The sequence below is a fragment of the Erythranthe guttata genome, chromosome 14 (assembly GCF_056151865.1).
Source record: "Erythranthe guttata isolate IM_541 chromosome 14, IM_541, whole genome shotgun sequence".
In the NCBI taxonomy this organism is placed as follows: domain Eukaryota; kingdom Viridiplantae; phylum Streptophyta; class Magnoliopsida; order Lamiales; family Phrymaceae; genus Erythranthe; species Erythranthe guttata.
The window spans coordinates 2,821,645-2,847,346 of record NC_142546.1 but is presented as its reverse complement, the minus strand read 5'-3'; the positions used below and the strand labels follow the sequence as shown (position 1 = coordinate 2,847,346).

Below are 25,702 nucleotides of genomic sequence, written 5' to 3'. Positions count from 1 at the left end.
CATATAATATAATTGGAATTAGTATTTGTAGTGTAAATTACGCCACCGGGGGTAAGGTCAAATTACAAAAAAAAACCTCATGTTTGGGTATTTACAATTAGGTTTGGGCATGCGTCGGGTCAGATAATTATCGGCCAACCGACTTTTGAGTAAACTGAAAACCATCGACCGACCAATTTATATATAGGTCGGTTAAAATTACCGGTCCAACAACAAAATTATTGGCTGAAAAATTATCGGCTGAAAGAAGCGGGTCCTGGGTCGGTTGACCTATAAAACCGACACATACATGCCCAACCCTAATTACAACAACCAGTACTCAACTATGAATTTTCTTACGCAAAATGAGTTTTTTAGTCCTTTAACTTTGCTAGTTGGGAGTTTTAGTCCACCATGTTTAAAAAATGAGAATTTTAATCCTGTAAGTTATAAAAGTTGAGAATTTTGGTCATGTGATCTGCTATAGGAGGTAATGTGATGGTTGTTGAATCAGTTGACATTTAGTTTAAAAAAATAAATAGATTAAAAATAAATTAGGTTATGTTGTTAATGAATTGGATGGTTTTGGAGAAAAGTTTGATCGTCGATGTCAAATATAATGGGAAGTATTTATATATTTATTTTTTGTTATGTTTTTGCAATAAAGAACCTCAAATGGATTAAAAAATAAAATATACCATTATATTTTTATGAAGGAAATAAGCATAACTAATGTTTAATTAATATTTCTTAGTTGTTATTTAGTAAAAATAGTAATTAAATTCATATTTATTTAAATATTTCATTTTTTCTAATTTATACTCAGTGATCACAATGAAATTGAACCAACAATCAAATTCAACAAACATACGAGAAAAAACTTTATATTAAAACTTGTTGTAAAGTTAAATGACATGTACAATCATAATTAGTATAAAAAACCAAAAACACAGTTACGAATTAACAAAAAAATAATAAAATATATTCAAAATTCTATTAAAAAATGTACCAAAAAGGCATTCTAGAGCCTCCAAACATAAAATAGCTTATCAAACTAAGAGTAACAAATACACATAATGAGTAATAAAATATTGTTAATTATTATTTTTATAATAAAAAACTATGAAATATTAATTAAAAAATAGTTAAACAAAAATGCTTATTTCATTCATCAAAAAAAAATATAATTTGATAGTATATTTTACTTCCCTCCAAAATCGTCCAACTCATCACCCACATCATCTAGTTTATTTTGTATCTATATTTTTTTATAAAAATGCCAACTCATTCAACCAACCATTGTCTAACCTGTTATAGCAGGTCATAGGACCAAAATTCTGAACTTTTGAAACTTACAGGACTAAAATTCTGATTCTTAAACATGATGGACTAAAACTCCCAACTAGCAAACTTACAGGACTAAAAAACTCATTTTGTCTTTTTCTTACATATCCACCCTTGCAGTGTCAACTTTAGTGGAATCTTCTAGATTATGTGAAATATTATCCACTTTGTACATGTTTTACGTGGAGTATTCTCCACATTTTGAAACAAGATGATCGTGGGAAGTGTCTCTTGGCTTGTAAATATCATATTTAGGTGCATCTGAAACTGCCTTTTTGGACGAAACGAGTACAAACTAGAGAACATTCCACGAAATGTAGAAGGTTTCTGTTGAATTTGACACCATAAGGATGTACGTATAAGAAAATTCATAGTTCAGGGGGATACATGTAATTAACCAAGTAAAAATGGATGTTTCGCAATTTGACATTACCTCAGGGATGGCCATAGAATTTATTGATTAATAAATATTGGGCTAATATATCTATTCAGGTCCAATAGCATATCCAAACCTAAAGAAGGTAATCACCATTGGGCTTGAAGCTCATAATACACTAGACTCGGGATTTTACGCTTAGGCCCATAATATTTAAATTTTATATATTATTCACTCATTAAATTAATTTTAAAATAATAAGCAATAAAATAAAATAAAATCAATAACAAGACTGCAAATCCCAGTTATTGTTTGTTCTTTGGGGTTAATTTTTTTTTTTTTTTTTTTTTTTTTTTTTTGAGGAAACGATTGTTTACTTCTGCGACTTACAATACTCGTTAGACTACGAGTTCGTGTTATCACTTGTTGCCATGTTATAAATCAACGAAGATAAAACGAAAATTTCAGTTGATTTAAGCGTTATGATAATTTTGTACTCCTACAACACAATAAGATAGTTTGGATTATATGAGATTGGATTAATTCTCGACGACTATTCATGGATTAGATCTTGTATTACATATGTTAAGTTATGATATTATATGTGATTTGTCAATAAGATATTTTATTTAATAAAATTTACATATGGTTTGAAGGATAAAATAGTTTCTTACTTGTTTAGTTAACCCCTATTAAATTAATCTCAAGTGAGAAGGATGTTACTAATTTAATGAAATAGTAGCATTTAATAGCAGACTTTTAATTTTAGTATATGGTTTGATAAAATATGGATCTTGTCAACCGAACATGTTACTAACCACTACTATTTAGTCAGTAGAACATTACAGCGGTAATCAAACGAGCCTTAAACGAGTTACGAATTTGTATAATTTAGGCAAGTTGTGAAACAATTAGTCCAATGGTGAAAATTTTGGTATTTTTTTCCTTTTCTTTTTTTACATAAAAAAATGTTTGATCAGTGTGTGAAACGTGTGCATGTTAGGATAGCATTATGATTTTTCAATGTTGAACTGTCACTAATTTGTTCTGATCCTAGGGTATTGTACACGCAGTTATATTAAATTAAAATTAAATTAAATTAAAATATAGTTATATTATTTTGTATGTAATGTCAAAAGGGACATGCCCCAATAAGCAAAAGTCAACAGCTTCTGGCTGGAAAGGAAGTCATTATATATATATATATATTAATATATGAATAATTGAGATATATATTGGATAAATTTAAATTAGTAGATCACAATTTCTGCAGAAATGGTGATCAAAGGGTTGTTACAACTTACACACATGTATGCTAATTGAAAAAATTGTTCACATGGCAACTTGACCACACGTCTTTGAGTTTTAATTGACATATATGATAATTTTATGACATTGTTCTTATGTTATAGTTCCTAATAAATACATATTTTGTTGTGGTAAATTCCCTTTTTTTAATGTCCTGATATTCAATTTTTGCGCGACTGAATTATGGGGTAGGTGGTCGTCTTTCATTTGGTTCGTTCAACGTGTAAATATGATTGTGGTGTTGTTTTATACATATTCTGTGTTCGAAAAAATTAAGTGTTGAATCAATAGCGGAGCCAGGATTTTAAGTTCGCGAGAGACGCATTAAAACTTTTATGAGGGGGCCGATAATGCTAATTATACACGATTTTTTTTTTTACATAGAAAATAGTGAATTCGAGAATTGTTGGGAGGCCATGGCCCCCTCTAGCCCTATACTGTATCTACCACTGTGTTGAATATTGAATGAGTGTTAGAATAATTAAGAGTTGTATCAGAATCTTGAATATTGGACGATTAAGTCTATTTAATAATTTAAAAAAAATTAGTGTATGAATAAAAAAATTGACTATATTACCCTTATACATATACTTGTTGAATTAATAGTACTTGTATGTAGTTTTTCAATCATCAGTTACCGAGTACAACCACCAAAATCTTCCTCGTTATACTCGCCGTCGCTCTGCCCTCAACGACTTGCTTGCAAGGACTCGTTGGTGGTTGTGCTCGGTATAATTAAATTCCAAACTCTCAGCCCTCTTATAGAATAATTATTTTAGAGGATTGAGAGTTCGAAAATAATAACGTAACAACGAATTTACGTACGTAGTCAAACATAACATCGACACTTATGTTTTAAAATAAAAAAAAATTGACCAAGATGAATTGAATTTGGTGGTCGGATTGAAATCCCTAGAAACGCCACGACTTGTTCAATTATGCAATTCCAGACGAGTAAATCAAATTCAAATTAAAGTTAAAGAGACAATTGGTCTGTGTGGAAGACTTTACACTACGTGGTGGTCTACGTATATATAATGAATCCAAATTGACACAGGTTATAAAGAACAATTAATTCATGTTTGATTATTTTTCATAACCTTTTAATTACACTTTTCTTTTTTATGACAGGTCAATGTTCAAGTCGTTTGATTATTTTTTTTTTTTTTATTATAAAAATAATATATAAAAAAAAATTCATTTTACTCCAACTAGTTGTAGAATTGGGTACTAAGAGGGTAGAAATCCAACCGTCGAGTAGCAATTCGTGTTCCTTGTAATAAGGGGTGGTAAACGAGTTGAACTAGCTCGTGAACTCGAGTTTGGATTTTTCGAGCTCGAGTTCACTGAAGTTTATGGAGTTCGAGTTCAAGCTAGGAAATCTCAACTCGTCGAGCTCGAGCTCGAGCCTTTCAAAACAGGCGAGCTTGGCTCGTTCACACCTCCTACTTGTAATAGTTCAATCGCTGATGATATGTAATAATCACTGATTCGTCCGAATAGGCTGGTGGATCTTTTAGATCCGAATATGTTGATAGCTTTTCTGGATTCTGCAAATAAGAACACAAAAAAAAGGAAAACCGGGCTGATGCCGGAGTTAGCACTCCGACGGCCAAGTCAGTACGTTTCTGATTTAAGAGATATTGAAAAATAAATTGTATGTTTTTTTGGTCTGAGAAAATATATATCGCAGTTGAATTAATCTCTTACTATTTATAGCAAGAACTTATGAGAACGGACTCCAAATACGGATTCCAGTTCCATTTTTGTTGTCACCTCAAAGATGTTTCAGACTTCCAATGACTATTAAATTAAACTTACCTGTCTTCTCGGTGAACAGTGTTATGAACAGTGTTGTGAGCTGCTTATTCCCTAGACTGCATATTCTCTGACCTCTTTGACATTTGAGGAGAGGGGCATTAAATGCTGTTGAATGACCATCTCAACTAAAAGCTTAAGCTTTTAGTGAAATGTATCATTTAGTATTAATATCTCCAACACGCCCCCTCAAGTGCAGGCGAATTACATTTGAAGTCTTGCACTTGAAATATTTGAATTGGGTGGCGGTGGGATTCGAACTCAGGACCTTTCATTTGGCCTGGCTCTGATACCATGTTGAATGACCATCTCAACTAAAAGCTTAAGCTTTTGGTTGAGATGGTCATTCAAATAATACGTAGAATAGAAACCCCCATTGTGTTATGGGTTGATTACATGGAATATATATAGAGAAATATTGCAAGGTAATAGAGTTTGACTAGGTAACTAAATCCTAACTAATCTAGGTAACTCAATCATACTAGAATCCTAATATTACAAGAGTTATTATAATATAATATTCTCTAACACGCCCCCGCAGTCGAAACGTGACGAACGTGAAGACTGGACAATCACTTGCTAGCACGCTCCCGCAGTTGGAACGAATAAACTTCAAACGTGAAGACTGGACAGAAACCGCGAAACACATCGCTAGAGAATTCCTCTGTTGAAATATCACCACCGAGAGAATTGGTTTGGTGGTCGCCGGCCATGGAGAAGAAGAGAGGCGACGGCTAGGTTTTAGGCCATGGAGAAGAAGAATAAGAAGAAGAAGATAGAGAAGATACACCACCGAGAGAGGGAGAAAATTCGGTTTGGTGTGCATGGAAACGATAGAAAAAAGAAAAAATATTAGAGTACCACCACTGGGGGAGGGAGAAAATTGGGTGGTAACCGCCATGGAGAAGAAATGCGGCTAGGTTTTTACCGCCATGGAGAAGAAAGACGGCTAGGTTAAAAAACCTAAACCTGGTGCTCTGATACCATATAGGAAGAATAGAATAGGAGAAAGAGAGAAATAATAATACGTAGAATAGAAACCCCCATTGTGTTATGGGTTGATTACATGGAATATATATAGAGAAATATTGCAAGGTAATAGAGTTTGACTAGGTAACTAAATCCTAACTAATCTAGGTAACTCAATCATACTAGAATCCTAATATTACAAGAGTTATTATAATATAATATTCTCTAACAAATGCAAATTGATTATGTCAGATACCGCATAGATCATATCTTGTAACTCTCGCCTTTGCCCTCTCGCTACTGAGAGGGACTCCCCTCTCGCACCCAGGGTCGACTCTCGATTAGGCTTCCTAGCTAGGCCCAGAACATTGATTTATCAAATCATCTAGTCTGTATATTCTCTGCGGTTCCTGACATTTGAATAGACACGCATTAAATATAAGTCGCGGTGTTGCTTCCCTTTTCAGACAATATTCCTTGTTCCCATCCTCTCATTTTGGCGACCGCGAACTTCCCCTTCTCTCGCCATGGAGTGGACTCTCGCAAGCTTCCCATTATTGAGCCTTTATTAGGCCTTCTTTTAATGGGCCGAAAATGGTTAATTTATACCGGATCAATCACCTATAATAAATATAGTCGAAAAGATGAATCGGGTCACTGATCACGTGTTAGATAGCCTTGAGACACCTTAATAATGTGGAGATTCTACGTAAAAGGTAAACGTAGATTAATTTGATGAATTAAGTTCTATTTATAGTTCCTTGATTAGGTCAATATCAATTTATCGAGCACAAACCCTATTTGAAGGTGGTTGGTTTTTGTACTAATAACTTATGAACTGGACTCGTGGTCCAGTAAATAAATAAATCGTAGGTCCATTGGAATAGCCCAATAGGCATACCACTCGCCTCGTAGAATTCCCACGAGCCAATTAGAAGACTTTGATTGCGCTTTTAAGCAATAAATTAGGCCTCATGGGCTCAATAATTTATTTATACATAATCATTTATAAGTTACTAATTTTTAAATTTTAATAAATTGACAAAAAAAAAAAAGATTTTATTTATGAGTGTTTGACGGTGAGGATAGTTGAGGCAGTAGGTAAATTAGAAAATATAGTAGAAGTGTAAAGTTAACATCGTGATTCGTGGGTGAGACTTTTGACTTTTGAGTGTAAGTGTAAAGTGAGGAGTAGAAAAAAGGTCAACGCAATAAAGATTCTGGTTGGCGGACTTTTGAGTTGTACCTTGTCGTACGTCGCGCGTGTGTGGCAGCAGTGCACGCTCCGTCGGTGCTGCTGTGTGGGAAATAGAAAGCGCGTTTACAAAATAAAAACTTAATTACTAGTAATAGTTGTCATTAGGGTTGTTGGCTATTTAATGCTGCCGGTTACTCTATCAACACCTCCGACTGAGCTTTTGGCTGAAATGTAGTGGATACATTTTTCCTCCAACCAGGGCCGGCCCTGACCTTTTTAATGCCCGGGGCGAAAAAGATAAATTGTGCCCTCGATTTTATTTTTCTATAAATCTTTTTATAAAATAATAATAAATTATAACAAAAAGAAATTTAAATATCAATAAAATGCTGTTTAAAAATATTCAACAGTAGAAAAAACCCACATATTAAAAAGAAATTGTCATAACATTTCAATTTTAACACAACACAATGAAATAAAAAAATGTTTGAACTTCCATCCCAGCAAAAAAATGTTTTTTCTCCCAATCTTCCATCATCAGCTTTCAAAGAAATTATCACCTCATGGTATAGCTAAACACCTGCATATCAAACAAAATAAGTGAAATAATTCATTGAAAATGTTTTCGAGTTGCACTTTTAGAGGCAAAGTCATCAATGATATCGTCGTACTCAATATTTTCCAACATATCTTTTTCAATAGTTAAAAGTGCTAACCCATTCAACCTTTCTTGAGACATTGTCGTCCGTAAATAATTTTTTAATAATTTTAATTTTGAAAAGCTTCTCTCTGCTGATGCCACAGTGACAGGTATTGTCAACAAAATTCTATAAGCAATCATCGCATTTGGAAACATATCAATTGTTTTTACAAACTCTAAAATTTGAAAAGATGTCCATGGCTTATTTGCATTACATGCTTCATTCGGTAACATCACTTGCAACACCTCTAGTTCAGAGCATAAATATTTTGCATCAATATCGGAACTCTCACCATGTCTTAAAGCATTTTCAAGATTCACACAAGAACTCATCAACTCATTACCATCCAATGAAATCAACTTTGCAACATCAAATAAAAAACCAAATATTGATTCAAAACACTGCATTTGTTCAAACCTGCTTCTCAATTGACCAATAGCAATATCCACTACTAGAAGAAAATAATCAATTCTAAAAGATTCTTCCGCAGATTGATTTTCCCTTTCGGTATTAGAAATCTCATCAAAATGTCTCTTTCTAGCAATTCTACGTTTCTCGAAAAAAATTGGTTCAATTTCCATTTGAGATGCTATTTTTTTAGCGTCAATCATAGCAGAAGAAAATCCATTTTCTCTATACATTTCAAAAAAAGAAACAAGCCCAGTTAATTGTTTTATAGCAATATCAAGACGCATATCCTCGTATTGTAACTTTTTGCTAACTAAATTAATTTTATGCAATATATCATGCCAAATAACCAAGCTCAAAATAAACTCAAAACTTGAAAGTTCACCGGAGGCCAAAGTGTAAGCATCCCTACTTAATTTCGCATCTTCACTAATTTCTGCTAATTTAAATAAAGCTTCTCTTATTTGGGAGACTTGGGACAATATTGCCTTAACAGATTCAATATGACTTTCCCATCTTGTCATGGACAATGATTTCAAAGTTAATTTATCAATATAATCAAGCAAAACATTCCATCTCTTTGTTGAATTAGCAAACACATTATATATACATTGACATGCTCCAAAAAATGATTTTGCTCGAGTACAAGAATTTGCCATATCACAAATAACTAAATTAAGACAATGAGAACCACATGGCATGTAAAATGCTCTAGGATTAATATCAAGCAATCTTCTTTGCACACCTTGATTTTTACCTTTCATATTAGATCCATTATCGTACCCTTGCCCCCTCACATTATCAATATCAAGTCCTAAAGATTGTAAGACAACTTGTAATTCATTAAAAAGTCCTAATCCCGTTGTATCGTCAACATTTAAAAATTCTAGAAAGTACTCTTCTATTGTAATTGGAGAAGATGAGACAACTACGCATCTCAATATCAGAGTCATTTGTTCTTTATGACTTGCATCTGGTGTACAATCAAGAATCACTGAAAAATACTTTGCTTCTTTGATCTTTCTAATTATTGCAGTTTTCACCTTAGAAGATAAGATAGATATCAACTCATCTTGAATTTTGTGACTGAGATAGTGATAATGTATCTTTTTATTACGAATTAGGCGAAAATGCTCTTGCATTATTGGATCAAAATCCGCAATCATTTCAAGCATGCCTAAAAAATTACCATTACTATCTTCATAAATTTTTTCATGTGTACCACGAAATGCCAAATTATGTGTAGCAAGACATTTAACAACGGCAATTATTCTCAACATTACATGTTTCCAATGTTTTGTGTCTTTTCTAATCTGTTCTTGCAAATCTTTATCAATTGTCTTATTTTTATTTAATCGCATTTCTAATTCAACACAAGCTCTCAAATTAGTAAGGTGTTCAACACTATGTTCATGTTGTTTCAACTTATCACCCAAATGTTTCCAATCGTTAACCCCCTCGCTTGCTAAATTACTTCTAGTGTGCATTACTTTGAACAACTTGCAACAAAAACAAAATACTTTATCTAACTCCTTTGAGTAAACCAACCATTTTCTATCCCGAGTTTCACCGTTTGGTAGCATCTGCACATAATATGTATATGAAAAATGTCTAGATTCTTTATCCAAAGGAAACTTGAGATCGTATTCTTTTTTGGGACCCTTTTCAACAAGTAAATCTTTCATTTTTGTATCCAAACCATCCCAAACTCTTGGGTCAAAAATGTCTAACACATAGCTTGTTTTCAAATGGTCATTTTCATTCCCATCATTCTCATCAATATGTTTATTTTCTTCATTTTCATTCACATCATTCTCATTTTCTACTAATTCCGCATTCACAGCATTCTCATTTTCAACAAATTCAGCATTCACAACATTTTCATTTTCTACAAATTCAACATTTATGGCATCTTCATTATTTAATAATTCTTCATTTGCATCAAAATTATTTTGTTGACCACGAACTAAATTTGCAGGACCAAAATATCTATTCAAAGAATACTCTAAACTTTTTGCAATCTTTTCTTGTTTTTTTTTTCTTTGCCTTTTTTGAGCTCCAGATAATTGTTTCATGCTTATAGAAGTAAATTAAACAGTACAACTCAATCAAAAGAAGCACACAGAAAAAAAAAAGCACACAGAAAGAAAGATGAAAAAAAGACACCACCAAAAAATTATTAATAAAAAAATAAAAGAACAATAAAACCTGATGTACGCAGCCTTCTTGTATTTAACCAGTGAATTGTGATAGAGTCAACTTCTTACACTTTCAATTGTTGAATATGTTAATCTGCAAAATACAACAAATAATCAAAATTACATAAATGATATTAAGAACAAAAGAAAATATAAATTAAGTAGTGTATTTTATTAATAAAAACAGTGAGGGTATTGGTTACCTTTCCCCAATTGATTGATGAAATCACAATTTACACAAGCTTTAGAATTGAGCACTTTGAACACACAGAATAATCTCCCTGGGTTTGAAAATAAATAATATAAAATCAATATTACAGTCACCCAATTTCAAAGATCTCGATTTTGAGAAAGATGTGGAAAACTTGAGAATGGCTTGGAACGGGAGAAAATCAGAGAAGATGGAGAAAAGTTTAGCTAAAACGATAAAAAATAAGTGAGTAAAAATTGAAATTGAGTTCATTTAAATTGACAAATGGGTGCAAAAATATCGGTAATTTAAAAGATGCACGTTGGAATTGAACAAAATTAAAGAGATACATGGAGAGATTTATGGATTTAGTTGGAGAGATTTATGGGCAGAAGATTAAGAGTTATTGTATGTTTGGGGTTGCAGCCGTTTAATGTGGTTGAGAAGTTTAGGGAAAAAATATAAATAAATATAAATATTTATACGTATATATAAATAGATATATAGGAAAATTACATAAAAATTTGGGCCCCCTAGCACTAATGGGCCCTGGGCGGTTGCCCAGTTTGCACCGGCCCAGGGCCGGCCCTGCCTCCAACTTTACCCCATCATTAATGGTAGATTAATGAAATACTATAAAGAAAATATGAAAAAACAAAGGGATAGTTTCGTCAAATAAGAGTTTTTTCTTCGTCGTGGCTATTTAATATTTTTTTTAATTGATGTGCATTGATTTTAAACCATACTTAAAGAGAAACAGAGTGAGTTTTACACGAAAATTTTGATGTAGCGCAAAATTGACATACCATCCTCTCAAAGAAATTCAGCCACGACTCATAAGGTTACGACACATTACTAAAATTTGGCCCATACGTTCATGCCATATTATTATTGATTAAACAATAAATTGAGTTTTCTTGAATCATAAATTTAGTTTAACTCTAAGAAGCGCATTAAAGTGAATTATTGACTTACTTGTTCGATTAATTTTCTCGAACGCATTCCAATTTCTAAAAACCTACACACATTTTTACGATCTAATGAAGATGTTAAACTATGTAGAGGAAGTTAATGGTATTGGGACTCACTTGAATTAAGACGATCCTAAATATTCAAGGGCCCTTGGCGAGAATGAAAAGTAATATTATTTACATTTTTATGCCGAATAAACATAAATAACATATATAATTTTTATATGTATAATTGGGCCGGTCCGATAGGTCTACATTTTTTTAATGTACTGAGTCACGGGCCCAATATCAAAGACCACTACAACAGAGGCCCAATCACCTTTAAATAAGGTTTGAGCCGACAATTACAATTAATTAATCTCAACCCGACAAGCTCAGTATAAATAAATGTTACAATCCACTTGTTAAGGTACGTTCAATATTCTAGCAATTCAACTCTCTGAATTCTCCCTACAACCTTTGCAATCCACCGCCTGACTTGAGCGTCGGAGGGGTTTCCGCCGGATCAACCCCAGTTTAGTTTACGTGTTCTCTGATCGCAGGTATCTCGGGATCTTCAAGCTCGTGAGCTAGTGATTCACTTTGCTCTTCCAGCTCTTCCTACTTCAACCACATCATGTGATATATCTCTAACATCATCAGATTGATTAAATAGCAAATAAAATTATTGAGCCATTTTTACCCAAAAACCTTAAATAAATTTGAAATTTTATACAAGAATTTAAAGTCCCTAAAAATTAGTAATTATTCAAAAAAATCGCAGGTGTGCATGTGACAGTCGTGTAACTGGTACACTCGTCGATTTGAAGGTCATCCAAATTATTGATTAAACTTTAACAAATTATTGAAGTTGAAAATATCAAGATTTGTGATTCAAATCAAATCCAAAAAAATAAAAAGTGAATATAATGTAAGATTTAGTTGTCTTTTGTCTATCCAAAAATTAATTTAATTAGAAAGAAAAATGAATGTGAATCAATGTGGTGGCAACACGTGGAAGGATATCATTGGCCGAGAGGCATGTACGGCACATCGTACTCGTGCAACTACCATTATAAGATCTGAAATCAAATGGTAGACAGATGGAGGTGACCTTGTGTTCATACTTCATTATGTCCCATGATTCTCCAATGATCATTAATTAAAGATACTATTCAAATTAGCTTACTTTTTTATTTTATTTTTATTAATGATATAAATGATTTAAGATAATAAAATAATAACAATACTATATACAAGATAAAAAAAAATGAAATACAATAAAAAAAAAAAAGTGAGTTGAGCTTGATCACAAGCACAATAAACTAGACTCGAGCACGCAAATATGGCAGGTTTGGCTTATTTACGTCCCTAGTTATGCAATCGAAATATTTGGATTAAATTGGAATTTATTATTAGTAAATACTGAGTAATTAATTAGTTCATCGGTACTCGATAAGATGTTAATTTGTTTCTTTGCATTTCGTCGACCTATAAGGTTAAAGCACATGCGACTTTCGACTTGGGCTTTCAAAATATTTTACTACTTTTTACTTTTTAGGCTCTCAAATATTGAAATTTCTATGCATTTTAAGAAAGTCCAATAATATGCCCCAAGTTTGAGTAATTTTGGATTAAAAAACTAAATATGCCCCAATAATATTAGTATTTCATTGTTATGTTATTAAAGAGGACTAAGAAAGTCCAACTATAGCATTATTTTATTGTTGGTTCAAGACTTGTGAAAACTAGCCATATTAAGTAGAACCTCAATAATTAATAACTTCGCTTAAATAATAATCTATTATTGTCCTGATTCGATAATAATGTACTAAATTATTAGCTCGATAATTTAATATTTATTAAATTAGTAGAATTTTGTCGGTCTCAACTATATTTATTTATAGAGGTTTAACAATATTGTACTGCGTTGTTTATTCATCTAATTTTTTTAGAATATTATATAGAAATAGAGTATAATCAGGGTTATGTTTGTATTAAGTGTAACATTAAAAATTAAAAACAATAAAAAGGACCTTAAAATAAATAAAAAAATTGTGATTGTCGGTTCAAGTCTGATCTACTCCCTCCTCCACCAACCATGGCCCATGCTTATTAGGATAAATCAAACCAGCAGACAGTCTCTCTCTCATAAATATAATTACTAATTATATATATATATATATATATATATATATATATATATATTTGTTTATTTATGGTGGGCGTTGAGTTTAGGAACGCGTTTTCTGTTTTTCTACATAGAAATCTGGAAAAAAGACATATAAATAATCAAGACCAACACACAAATACACACATTACGTACTACACTACACCACTTGTGTATGCTTGTTTAAAAAAAAAAAAAAATATATATATATATATATATATATATATATATATATATATATATAGTCATATTTTGCTCTTGTCAATTATTTTTAGGCCGAATTTGTTGTACAAAAATTGCACGGAAGTTTACCTAGTGCACGTAAACGGTAGACAGACGATATTTTAAGCATAAAAGGCATACATATATTAGTAAAGTTATCAATTTAAAATCACTTAGAAACATTTTTTTTAATGACGTCATATTAAACAAAATTCAGATTATTAAGTGGTAATAGTGGGATTGACCCTTAAATTTAAACTTGAGTTGACCATTGACTATACGTAGCAAACGTAGGTCTTATCCTACACGGCGAATCTGATGAATTTTCCATTCATTATTTTATTATTATTATTTTAATGTTCCTAATATTGGGTTTGATTCTCATCTAGAGACTAGAAGTGACAAAAAATAAATATTTTTTTTATAAATTAAATAGCGTTTATAATAATACTAGTATGTAGTTTGTTTGGGGGAAAGAAATGTGTTATTAGGTTGACATAGCTGGCAAACCATTTCTATTTAATGAAAAATAATAACGACAATATTTAATTAGTAGGTGATACGCAGTTAAATATTTATAAATTAATATTGTTGTGACTAGCAAAATTATATTAATTTAGCAAAATATTTAATCAGTGTACTAATAATTTAGTATGGTTTACTAAGTGGTGACCGAAAGACAATATTATGTAAGCGAAGTTACTAATTTATCGAGTCTTAATTATCGAAATTTTACTTTATGTATATAATAATGTGTCCATTCAAAAAAAATATATGTGACACATCAATTTATTGAGTAGATGACATACATCAATACTAGTAATGAAATGCCACCACACACAAGATTTGAAATCCTAGTTGATGATTAATGATACTATTGTGTTAGATACAATCATATATACAACACCTTCAATATATTCATTTTCAATATTTAATTCTCATAAATGTGACACCTCAATTACAAAAATTAAATATGTGACACCTTGTACTTCATACTTGTATAGGCTGCATTTTGTTTTTATTACCTCATCCAACCCCTTCTTTATGGTATTATTTGATTTTGGTCAACTTGTGGGCCATTCTTGAAAAATGCATGGAAGTTTCAATATTGGTGTTGAATCCTACATTTTATGAAATAAATTGGATATATATAATTTTTTATATTTGATTTACATATATTATTTATGTATCTTTACACATATGTGATATAATATAAATCGATAAAATTCATCGGGTGCAGCATACAATAAACCGACACAATCTTGTAGATATTTATCATATTTTTCATACAATATAACATACTGACACATATACGTGTTGTGGACGTGTACAAAATAAACAATTACCAATATATGTATATGGTGATTGATGACGATACCAATGTCATTGTTAAGCAGAATTCATCGAATGTAACATAAAATAAACATAATTTTCGGATACGATTATCCAATTAAGCAAGTAAATACAATTCAAAATCATCACCAAACCTACATAGGTTTCTAGTAGACCTAATATGCACAAGTATATTAAGTCAACGCAATTGGTGACATAATTCAATACTATATATATAAAAATATTAATTAGGTTGAATAAAAAAGCTTGCAAGTTACGCTTTCTTATTTATTCGAATATATATTAAACAAATCCAAGTAACTTGCATCAACATTTCTCTAGCCAGTCATTTTATTTATTTATTTAAGGATTAAAAGTATTACATTTGATTTTGACCTCATCAACTTGTACACAACTTTATGGAAATTTGTTTTTTTTCATATAAATAAATATTTAATAGATAATGAAATGGTCTTTGTGGAAAAAAATAAATAAATTAGTGCACAATACTTTTCTTTAGTGGTTTACATAGTTAAAATATGAAGTGGAAGGTTAATTTCAACACTACATTCTACATCAAGTGAAATATATTGTATCTATTTATTTAGATATACGATATATTCTTATTGATATTTTTTTTTTGTTAATGAATGAGCTAGCCAGTAGTAACATATGTGAATTTTCTTTCCATAAAATAAAACATATGTGAATTTGGTAAAAACAATTCTCGGATAATCGCAAACTGCGATTCGAGTGGCTAGGCAATATTTTCATCTCATTTTTATTCTTTTCCCTGCAAAGAATTCGTGTTTTGTTTAGGTTTTTCAAAAACAATTTTCTCCAAACAATTTTAAAGGTTTATTCATTCTCCAAACATGATTTGACTGCTACAGTAACAAAAATTTGACGGCTACAGTAAAAAATGTCTTCACCAAAAAATAAAAATAAAAAATTACTTTATCTTCCAGGTTGTTCTTATAAATCACATTTTCTAACATATTTAAATATGATTTGACTACTCTGGTGTATTTTATTGCATCTCAAATATGTAAAATCAAACATCCTCTCACTTCCAAATTATTATTCACTCAAAACATATTTTCTCAAAATAAAATAAAAATAACTACCAAAAAATTCCAAACAACATTGCTTGAATCTCTCAACTAAAATAAAATAAAAATAGCTTTAATTAATTAATTAAAAAGAAACTAAAATATGGTGAAAAGTGAAAAAGGTACAAAATCCTCGTTCAAAAGTCTAATCCACGTGCTTTCTCTCAGTTACCCCCACCCCCCCGCACCCAGCCCCCACCCTGTACAAGTACAACTCTCCGTCCTCTCTCTCTATATATACATACAGCCAGAGCCTATAGATACATTGAAGTAGAAATCCATATCACATTTCAAAGTTGAGAAATCAGAAGCAAGTAAACACACCAAACTGAAATCTCTGCTGAATTACATTCTTCCGATCTCCCATTAATTCATCTCTCAAATTTCCAGCAATTTTGGGCATTCAGGTAAATGATTTTGCCTTTCTCTATTTCCCTGTTTCATTGCTTTACATTTCATGAAATTGCTTCCTTTTTTTTTTTTTTTTTTAAATAATAATAACAATTATTATGATTACCTACCAGTTTCCTTTAGAACATGCTTATGTTTCAATTCTCCTCTTTCTATGTTTCTTACTGTATCTGTCATTTCAATAGCTGAATCGATTAATTTGAGTGAAATCACAGGTGTTTGTGTGTGTGTGTGTGTGTGTGGCTGGGCAAAATCACAGGTGTTTGTGTGTGTGTGTGTGGCTGGGCAAAATCACAGGTGTGTGTGTGTGTGTGTGTAGCTGGGCAAAATCACAGGTGTGTGTGTGTGTGGCTGGGCAAAATCACAGGTGTGTGTGTGTGTGTGTTTGTGTTTGTGTTTGTGTGTGTTTGTGTGTGTGTGTGTGTGTGTGTGTGTGTGTGTGTGTGTGTGTGTGTGTGTGGCTGGGCAAAATCACAGGTGAATCAATTGGACTGTGCTTGCATATGACTATGTGTTTGTATTATTTACCATAAATAAGAAAGAGAATACCTATTAGTATAGTCATGTATCTGTAATATGATTATGTGTTTGAAGTTTTTATTTCGAAAGAAACTAATTTCGTGACCGATATCCAGATTTCGTAATTGCATGGGGGTATCTTGGTCATGTCCACTCGCGGTTTATTTTGATTTGGAGAATGCTTTAGAATCTGCTGCTGTAAAATCATTCAACCTAAGTGACAATGAACAGAACTCTCCGGTTCGATCTGTTAGCCTCGAACGCAAAGATTCCGAACCAAGAATTCTGCAGTCATCAGGTTCCGGTAAACTGTTGAGAGAAGGATCTATTAGGTACAGATCAAGAAAAGCTCCAACCACGAGATTTACCGAAATGCCACCAGAAAATATCACGATTGGGATAGTCCCGAATTCCCGTGTTTTGGATCCGATAAGCCCTAAACACGAGGCTGCTTTAAAGTTGCAGAAGGTTTACAAAAGCTTTCGGACCAGACGAAAGCTAGCGGATTGTGCGGTCCTTATTGAGCAGAGTTGGTGGAAGCTGTTGGATTTTGCAGAGCTCAAGCACAGTTCGATTTCGTTTTTCGATATCGAGAAACACGAGACTGCCATTTCTCGATGGTCAAGAGCAAGAACAAGGGCAGCCAAGGTAATTTTTATATTTAACCACTATTTTTTTTTCCAAGGAATTTTATGTGGTCATCTAATGAAATTTACCTTGTGTTTTGCAGGTAGGAAAAGGCTTATCGAAGAACAGCAAAGCTCAGAAACTTGCTTTACAGCATTGGCTTGAAGCTGTAAGTATATATATCTTTTACTCTTATTAAGTGTCTCTTAGAAAAAAAAAAAAAGGAGAAAATACTGATTTTGTCGAAATTGGTGTTGAGCAGATTGATCCGCGACATCGTTATGGGCACAACCTACATTTCTATTACGTGAAGTGGTTGAACTCTCAAAGCAAAGAACCATTCTTCTACTGGTAATAGTCTCTAAAAATCTTAAATTGTTTTTTTCTTACTCGAAAGAAACTATTCTGTCAGAGAAGGGTTATTATTGCTCGATGTTAAACGAAATGGTTAAAAAAATTGTGCAGGCTGGACATAGGGGAAGGAAAAGAGGTTATTATAGAAAAATGCCCTCGTCCGAAGCTTCAACAACAGTGTATCAAGTATCTCGGTCCTGTGAGTACTCATACCCCTCGTCTTTTTCTTAATTTTTAAGAATAATTTGTTCGAAATATTTCTCATGTCTACTTTTCATATTTGCAGATGGAGAGAAAGACTTACGAAGTTGCAATGGAAGAAGGGAAACTCTTTTATAAGGAAACGGGGGAGTTTTTGGACACCACAAACGAACCAAAGGGCTGTAAATGGATCTTTGTCCTAAGCACATCGAGGACTTTATACGTAGGAAAGAAAACGAAAGGCTCGTTTCAACACTCAAGTTTCTTGGCTGGAGGAGCTACACTTGCTGCTGGGAGGATTTTGGCTGAAAAGGGCATCTTAAAGGTATCTTTATAAATTCTTTATTTTCTATCGTTTATTTGTCTTAATGCTCCAATATTATAGTAATTCATGACAACGGTTTTGTTTGAATTTCAACAGGCAGTGTGGCCTCACAGTGGTCACTATCGACCAACACCCGAAAATTTTCAGGATTTGATCTCATTTCTCATGGAGAATAATGTCGATCTTACCGATGTTAAGGTACATTTATAGAAGCAAGCTAAATTCAATTTCTTGTTTCTTTTGATTCAAGAAACTTGCATGGTCAATTAATAATCTTATTGTTCTTTTTTTTTCTTCGTCCAGCTCGATTCGACCGACGATGAAGAAGAAGAATCTATCCGAAAACACATGAGAAACAACTCCTCAGAAGATGACTTAGCTGGAAAAGAGCAACTCGAAACAGAAGAAAACGATACCGAAAACTCAGGACAAGAAAATGAATTAAGGATGTTGTCACAGGGTTTAAGCAAACTTAGCACTCTTCAAATACCGAGTAACGACGATTTACTAGACAAGTTGAAGAGTGAAAACGAGATATCCGAATCGTTAACTTCCGGAAGCTTCCTCCTCGATGAAAACATGTCCGAAGACCAAGACGAGACTATTACGGAACATTCCGTTCTCGAAAGAATCAATTCTCACAAAGGAATGAAGTCCTTCCAATTAGGGAAGCAGCTTTCTTGCAAGTGGAGCACAGGGGCTGGACCTAGAATTGGTTGCTTGAGAGATTATCCCTCGGGGCTACAATCCCATGCATTGGAGCAAGTGAATCTATCTCCAAGAAGTAACCGGAGATTAAGATTCGATTTTCCTTCTAGAACATCAACACCGAACAGCAGTAGTCTTTCTCGTAGCAACAGTCACAGTCTCGAAAACAGCTTTCAATTGTAAAGCAGAGATTCGATTTATTCTTTAATTCGTTTCATTCTTTTTTTGTGAATAGAAAGAATGATAGTCGTAGGAATTCATTGAAGATTCTTTTCGATACAGGAATTATTACTCCATTTTCCCATTTTCTTTTATTCCTCTCATCCTATATGAAACAGGGTGAGAAAGCATTGTAAAATTTTGTGGGTTTTTTATGCCCTTTCATTTTAAAAGGAAACTTCGATTGACGAGTGATCGTTTTTCCCTTCGTTTAGGTCTCGCTGGAGATTTTGATGTGTTGATAATTATACCTGTACACACATGTGAATGTGTTAAAATACGTACGGATCTATAAACGTGTACGTTACCTTATACACCTATAAAGTTCATTAGGCAGCAAAACCTTACAATTGATAGAATAATTTACACCAACTTTCTTGACAACAAACAAGAAATGGTGCACTACCTGCATACAACAAAAGGTTCACCTCCCTCGGAAACAAAACTCAAACAAGAAACTATAAAAAAATATCCCACATCTTGAAAAACCAAATCGACTTGTTACGACTAATTGTCTCTATTTCTCAATGGGAAAACCAAATTCACCAGTTATGATTCGACCCGATTTCTCAATGGGGAAGAACAGAGTATCCATATACGGAACAAACCCAAGCCACCCGAAAACCATCTTCGTGTCTTTAAATTCTTGAAACCTCTTCTTACAAGGGTTGTAGACTACCAATCTACCGCTATGATTCGTTTCTTTTATCCGGATCACAATCTTGTTTCCGAGCAAATATTTCGGCTCAAACCACCGAAGTGGCGCCTCCATATTCTCAATAGTCATCAACTCGCTCCAAGTATGATTCTCGATCCCCTTTCCCTTTCTCCAAATCACGACCGTCTTGTCGTGACCTTCGTAGTAAAGGCACAAAAACCCACTCAAATCAACCAAGTAAATCGATTTTCCGTAATCTGATCTGCTGTAATCTATGTTTTCGGGCACGCGCAAAATCTTGAACTTGTCGTCTCTGGGATCGTAATACACTATCTGTGGCTTGTGCTTCGAAGCCCAATAGCTAACCCCGTCAACACAGACCCCCAATTCGTACTCTACACGGTAATCATTGTACTCAGTTTCGTACCTTTTTTCCAGCATTGTCCAGGAGTTGTTGTTACAAGAATAAACCGAGTAATCGTAAGATTTCGCGATAACAACCTTAAAATCATCAGTGATCGGATCATGGCAAATCCCAAAAGCCGCCTCACCGCAGTAAAACGTGGCCTGAAAAATTGTGTGTGTTCTCGTGGATGGATTCCACAGCGCGAAATTCTCATTCGAAAGGTCGGAAATGAGTATCAGCCCTTCGCAAAAGCATAAGACAGTTGCCCACAAATAGGGTCCGAACACTTGTTGTAAAGTTTGGATTTTTCGACCTTTCTCCAATTTAACCAACGAAAACCCTTGTGAATTCACCTCTGAATTCTTGACTAGAAAAAGATTCTTCGAACCCTTCGATTGAAGCTGTCGGAGATGATGCTTACGGACGAACACAGGATCTGAAATCAGAATATTCCATGACTTAGAAACTGATTTGAATCGGAGAAGAGGTTTGACAGACAATTTTAACACCACAATTTCTATGATCTCGATCGGAAGAGCCATGGTGTTTTCTTGGAGTTTGTAGTGGAGGCGTGATTTTCGAGCTGTGTATTGATTTTGACGAATGTAGTGTGCGTGTATATATATCCCGTAGCCCTAGCATAATATTTAGGGGAAACTCGCCTACCCTAATTACGAAAACACCTCCTCTTGTTTGTATAATTACTGCCACTGTCCTCAACTATGTATTTTTTTACAAAAAAATCCCTCAAATCTATATAATATATAAAAGTTGAATTCCACACCTAATTGATTGACATTTGGCAATTTCAGTTGGTGACATGTCATCAATTTCATCCCAAGTGGCGAATCGATTGGTGGAAATAAATCATCAAAAAACATGTCATCATTTGCCAAAATTAAAGATGATTAAATAGATTTAATTATTTTATTAATATATTTATATCCTACCATTTATAAAATACTTTAAATATATCAACTTTCTTGGAAACTCTAAATAAATTTATTTTTTTGATTTAATTTTATAATTAATTTAATTTCAATTTAGTCAAATTTAATTTAAAATATTCCGTTATTATAATTGCATGATTGGTGGTGTTACGGAAGTTTTATATTTTAATTCATAAACTTGGATTTATATTAACAAAATATTGCAGCATAAATTATTTGATATGATACATTTTACACGAACATGACTAGAGAATATGGTTTTTTTTTATTAATTTAATATTATATTTAATAGTATTAATATGTGTTTTTTGATGCTTCAGCTACCACACATAAGTACTAATTTAATATTATATATTAATATTATCTGTAAAAATACACATGTATGAATTTACAATATTGAGAAACACTATTTTTTTTTGTCACGTGTAGAGTAATGTATTCCCCATTACTTAACATATTGGAAATTATAAAACATGAATTTCATTTATTATTTAAACAATTATTTTTTCTTCACTGAATCCAGTGACAATAAATTTTACGATCGATTTAGCTTTTCATAGTATATACTAATTGAAATACAAATTTTATCTTTTATTCTAATAAATTGAATAACGAATTGACAAAAAAAATTGAATTGATTTTATATATTTCAAAATATAACAAAGTTATTCTAAATCTTTGGTATTAAATTCGTTTATTCACTTTATTTAATACCAAACATTGAGAATATCAATTGTTTTGATTAAAATGTATAATGATCGTAAATACTATATATTCTATATATTTAAAATATCAATTAATTTTTTTTTTTTTTAATTTATATAAGCATTTTATAGTGACTTTTGTTTACTTGAAATTTGATCTATTTTCAATAGCATCAACTTTATGTTATTTTCTAACATATGGTCATACGTGTAAATAAGTTTAAGTTGTATATTAACAAGGATGATTTATGAAAACCACCTGAACTTAGGCTAAATTAAGAAAAAATATCCCCCAATATTTGTAATTACCAAAATCCCCTTATGTTTGTTTCCGTCATACATCGACCCCCTTATGGTATGATTTTGCAATGAATTTTTTTATGTGAGATATTCCCCGAAAAATGTTGATATATACCCTGCACACGCGACATTTCTTTATGGTACTTTTTAAAGGCAAAAATTACCATCAGGGAGGGGACTTTACACGAAATCTTTAATCTTCTGAAATAACACCTTCACAAATTTTTATTATTACCATGACCACCCCTGAGGGTAATTTTTGTATTTAAAAAGTACGAATCCATATTTTTGGGATATTACATGGAATAAAAAAAGATTTCGTAAAAAATCACACATAAGGGGGTCGTGTACAGAAAACAAACATCAGGGGGATTTTGGTAATCACCGATAAGTGGGGGTGTTTTCTGTAATTTAGCCTAAGTTCAAGAGGATTTTCATAATTTATCTTATTAACAACGATTATTGTTATTTTACGTCTTAACGTTTTCTTATACTCTTATAATATTTTAAATAATTTTAATGTCATTTTGATAATATAATTAAATATTAATTTCTAATATATTTAATATGTGTTTTTTGATGCATCAGCTACCACACATAAGAAATTTAATATAAAGGTTCGAGATTGAATAAAATTGTTTTTTTTATAAAAAATATTAGATCATTGGAATAAAAAAATATTGATGCAAAATCATAATTTGTTATTAATATTAGCATTAGCATTAGAATTATAATTAATATTCTTTGAATTAGTATTAGTATTAATAATAGAAATAGGATTCAAATTGTAATTATGATTAATATAATATTATAACTAATATTAGGATTATAATTAATATTAGTATTAGAATTATAATTAAGATTAAGATTATGCTTAGTATAATAATTAGTGACATGTATTAGTATTAGGTTGGTGTTAGAATTAGAATTAACATTAGAATTAGCATTTGCATTATTAGTATTAAAGTTATTAGGCTTATGATTAGTGTTAGGAATAGGATTATGATTATGATTAGGATTAGTATTATGATTAGTGTTATGAATCGAATTTGGAATAGGATAAGGATATTGAATAATATTAGAATTACAATTATAATTAACATTAGCATAATAATTAGCTTATCCAGATTATCATAAGCATTAAACTTGGTATTAGCATTAACATTAACAATTTTAACATATTAGTATTAGTAATAGTATTAATAATAGTATTAGTATCAGTATTAGTATTAGTAATATTATTAGTATTAGTATTAGTATTAGTATTAGTATTGGTATTAGTATTAGTATTAGTATTAGTATTAGTATTAGTATTAGTATTAGTATTAGTATTAGTATTAGTATTAGTATTAGTATTAGTATTAGTATTAGTATTAGTATTAGTAATAGTATTAGTTTTAATATTAGTATTAATATTAGAATTAGTATTAGTATTAGCATTAGTATTAGTATTAGTATTAGTGTAAATATTACTATTAGTATTAGTATTACTTTTAGTAATAGTATTAGTATTAGTACAAATATTAGTATCGGTATAAGTATCCGTATCAATATTAGTATCGATATCAATATCAGTATCATTATCAGTACGAGTATCAATATCGGTATCTGTATCAGCACAATATCAGTATCAGTATCAGTATATGTGTCATTAGCAGTAGTACATGAGCATTAATATTTGTATTAGTAATAGTACTAATATCAATATTAATAGTCATATTACTATTAATAATAGTATTAGTATTAGTACTAATATTAATATTAATATCAGTATAAGTACACGTATCAGTATTAATCAGTATTAGTATTGGTATCAGTATCAGTACCAGTATCAATTTAAGTATTAGTATGAGTATCGGCATCGGTATCAGTTTCAGTATCAGTATCAGTATGAGTATCAACATCAGTATCAATTTCAGTATCAGTTTCAGTATTAGTATCAGTATCAGTACCAGTATCAGTATCAATATCAACATTAGTATTAGTATCAGTGTTATTAGTATTAGTATCAACATCGCTATCAATATCAGTATCAATATTAGTATCAATATTAATATGAGTATCAATATGATTATGAGTATCAATATTAATATGAGTATCAGTATTAGTATTAGTATTAATATCAATATGACTATCAACATCAGTGTCAGTGTCAGTATCAGTATCCATGTCAATATCAGTATTAGTATTTGCATCAGTATCAGTATCATTATCAGTATCAGTATCAGTATCAGTATCAGTATCAGTATCATTATCAGTAAGTATCAGTATCAGTGTCAGTATCAGTATCAGTATCAGTATCAGTATTAGTATTAGTATTAATATTAGTATTAGTATTAGTATTAATATTAGTATTATATTAGTATTAATATTAGTATTAGTATCAGTATGAGCTTCAGTATGAGTACGTATTAGTACGAGTATCATTATTAATATCAATATTAGTATTAGTATTAATATCAATATTAGTATTATTATTAGTATTAGTATTAGTATTAATATTATTATTGGTATTAGCAATAGTATTAGTATTGCATTAATATTAGTATAAATATTAGTATTAGTATTGGTGTTGGTATTAGTATTAGTATTAGTATTAGTATTAGTATTAGTATTAGTATTAGTATTAGTATTAGTATTAGTATTAGTATTAGTATTAATATTAGTATTAGTATTAGTATTAGTATTAGTATTAGTATTAGTATTAGTTTTAGTATTAGTATTGGTATTAGTATTGGTAGTAGTAGTAGTATTAATATTAGTACTAGTATTAGTATTAGTATTAGTATTAGTATTAGTATTAGTATTAGTATTAGTATTGGAATTGGAATTAGTGTTAGTATTAGTATTAGTATTAGTATTAATATTAGTATTAGTATTATTATAAGTATTAGTATGAATATTAGTATCGGTATTAGTATCAGAGTACCAGTATTGATATTAGTATTGGTATCATTATTGGTAGTGACGTATACATCTTATCTCTTTTGCAATATTTAAAAGTTGTGTTGTTGTTTGAGTAATGTGCATCACCAATTGAATATT

General features: G+C 31.3%; 3 protein-coding genes across 4 annotated transcripts; 1 reads left to right on the top strand and 2 right to left on the bottom strand.

The window, feature by feature from the left end:
* Positions 1 to 7,602: 7,602 nt before the first annotated feature.
* On the bottom strand, positions 7,603 to 10,183 carry LOC105966414 (uncharacterized). The gene has a single exon (XM_012990968.2). The coding sequence runs from the start codon at positions 10,174 to 10,176 to the stop codon at positions 7,603 to 7,605; it is 2,574 nt and encodes an 857-aa protein (XP_012846422.2). The 5' UTR covers positions 10,177 to 10,183.
* A 6,246-nt stretch (positions 10,184 to 16,429) lies between these two features.
* Positions 16,430 to 19,827, top strand: LOC105964263 (calmodulin-binding family protein). 2 transcript variants are annotated; one of them, XM_012988788.2, is made up of 8 exons: positions 16,430 to 16,682; positions 17,322 to 17,853; positions 17,936 to 18,001; positions 18,095 to 18,183; positions 18,298 to 18,385; positions 18,473 to 18,712; positions 18,809 to 18,910; positions 19,016 to 19,827. In XM_012988788.2, exons 2-8 carry the CDS (start codon positions 17,335 to 17,337, stop codon positions 19,601 to 19,603), a joined length of 1,692 nt encoding a protein of 563 aa, XP_012844242.2. In that variant the 5' UTR covers positions 16,430 to 16,682; positions 17,322 to 17,334; the 3' UTR covers positions 19,604 to 19,827. The 2 variants fall into 2 exon arrangements, with proteins under 2 accessions (XP_012844242.2, XP_088669460.1); XM_088813334.1 differs by having other exon boundaries at positions 16,532 to 16,987; positions 17,054 to 17,853.
* Positions 19,828 to 20,156: 329 nt separating this feature from the next.
* Positions 20,157 to 21,245, bottom strand: LOC148764925 (F-box/LRR-repeat/kelch-repeat protein At1g09650-like). The gene has a single exon (XM_088814438.1). The coding sequence runs from the start codon at positions 21,243 to 21,245 to the stop codon at positions 20,157 to 20,159; it is 1,089 nt and encodes a 362-aa protein (XP_088670564.1).
* Positions 21,246 to 25,702: the final 4,457 nt, after the last annotated feature.

Coding starts and splice junctions, on each gene's coding strand:
- LOC105966414 (XM_012990968.2), bottom strand. CDS start 10,176: ATGAAACAATTATCTGGAGCTCAAAAAAGGCAAAGAAAAAAAAAACAA.
- LOC105964263 (XM_012988788.2), top strand. CDS start 17,335: ATGGGGGTATCTTGGTCATGTCCACTCGCGGTTTATTTTGATTTGGAG. Junction 18,386..18,472: donor GTATCAAGTATCTCGGTCCT/GTGAGTACTCAT, acceptor TCATATTTGCAG/ATGGAGAGAAAGACTTACGA. Junction 18,911..19,015: donor TCGATCTTACCGATGTTAAG/GTACATTTATAG, acceptor TTCTTCGTCCAG/CTCGATTCGACCGACGATGA.
- LOC148764925 (XM_088814438.1), bottom strand. CDS start 21,245: ATGGCTCTTCCGATCGAGATCATAGAAATTGTGGTGTTAAAATTGTCT.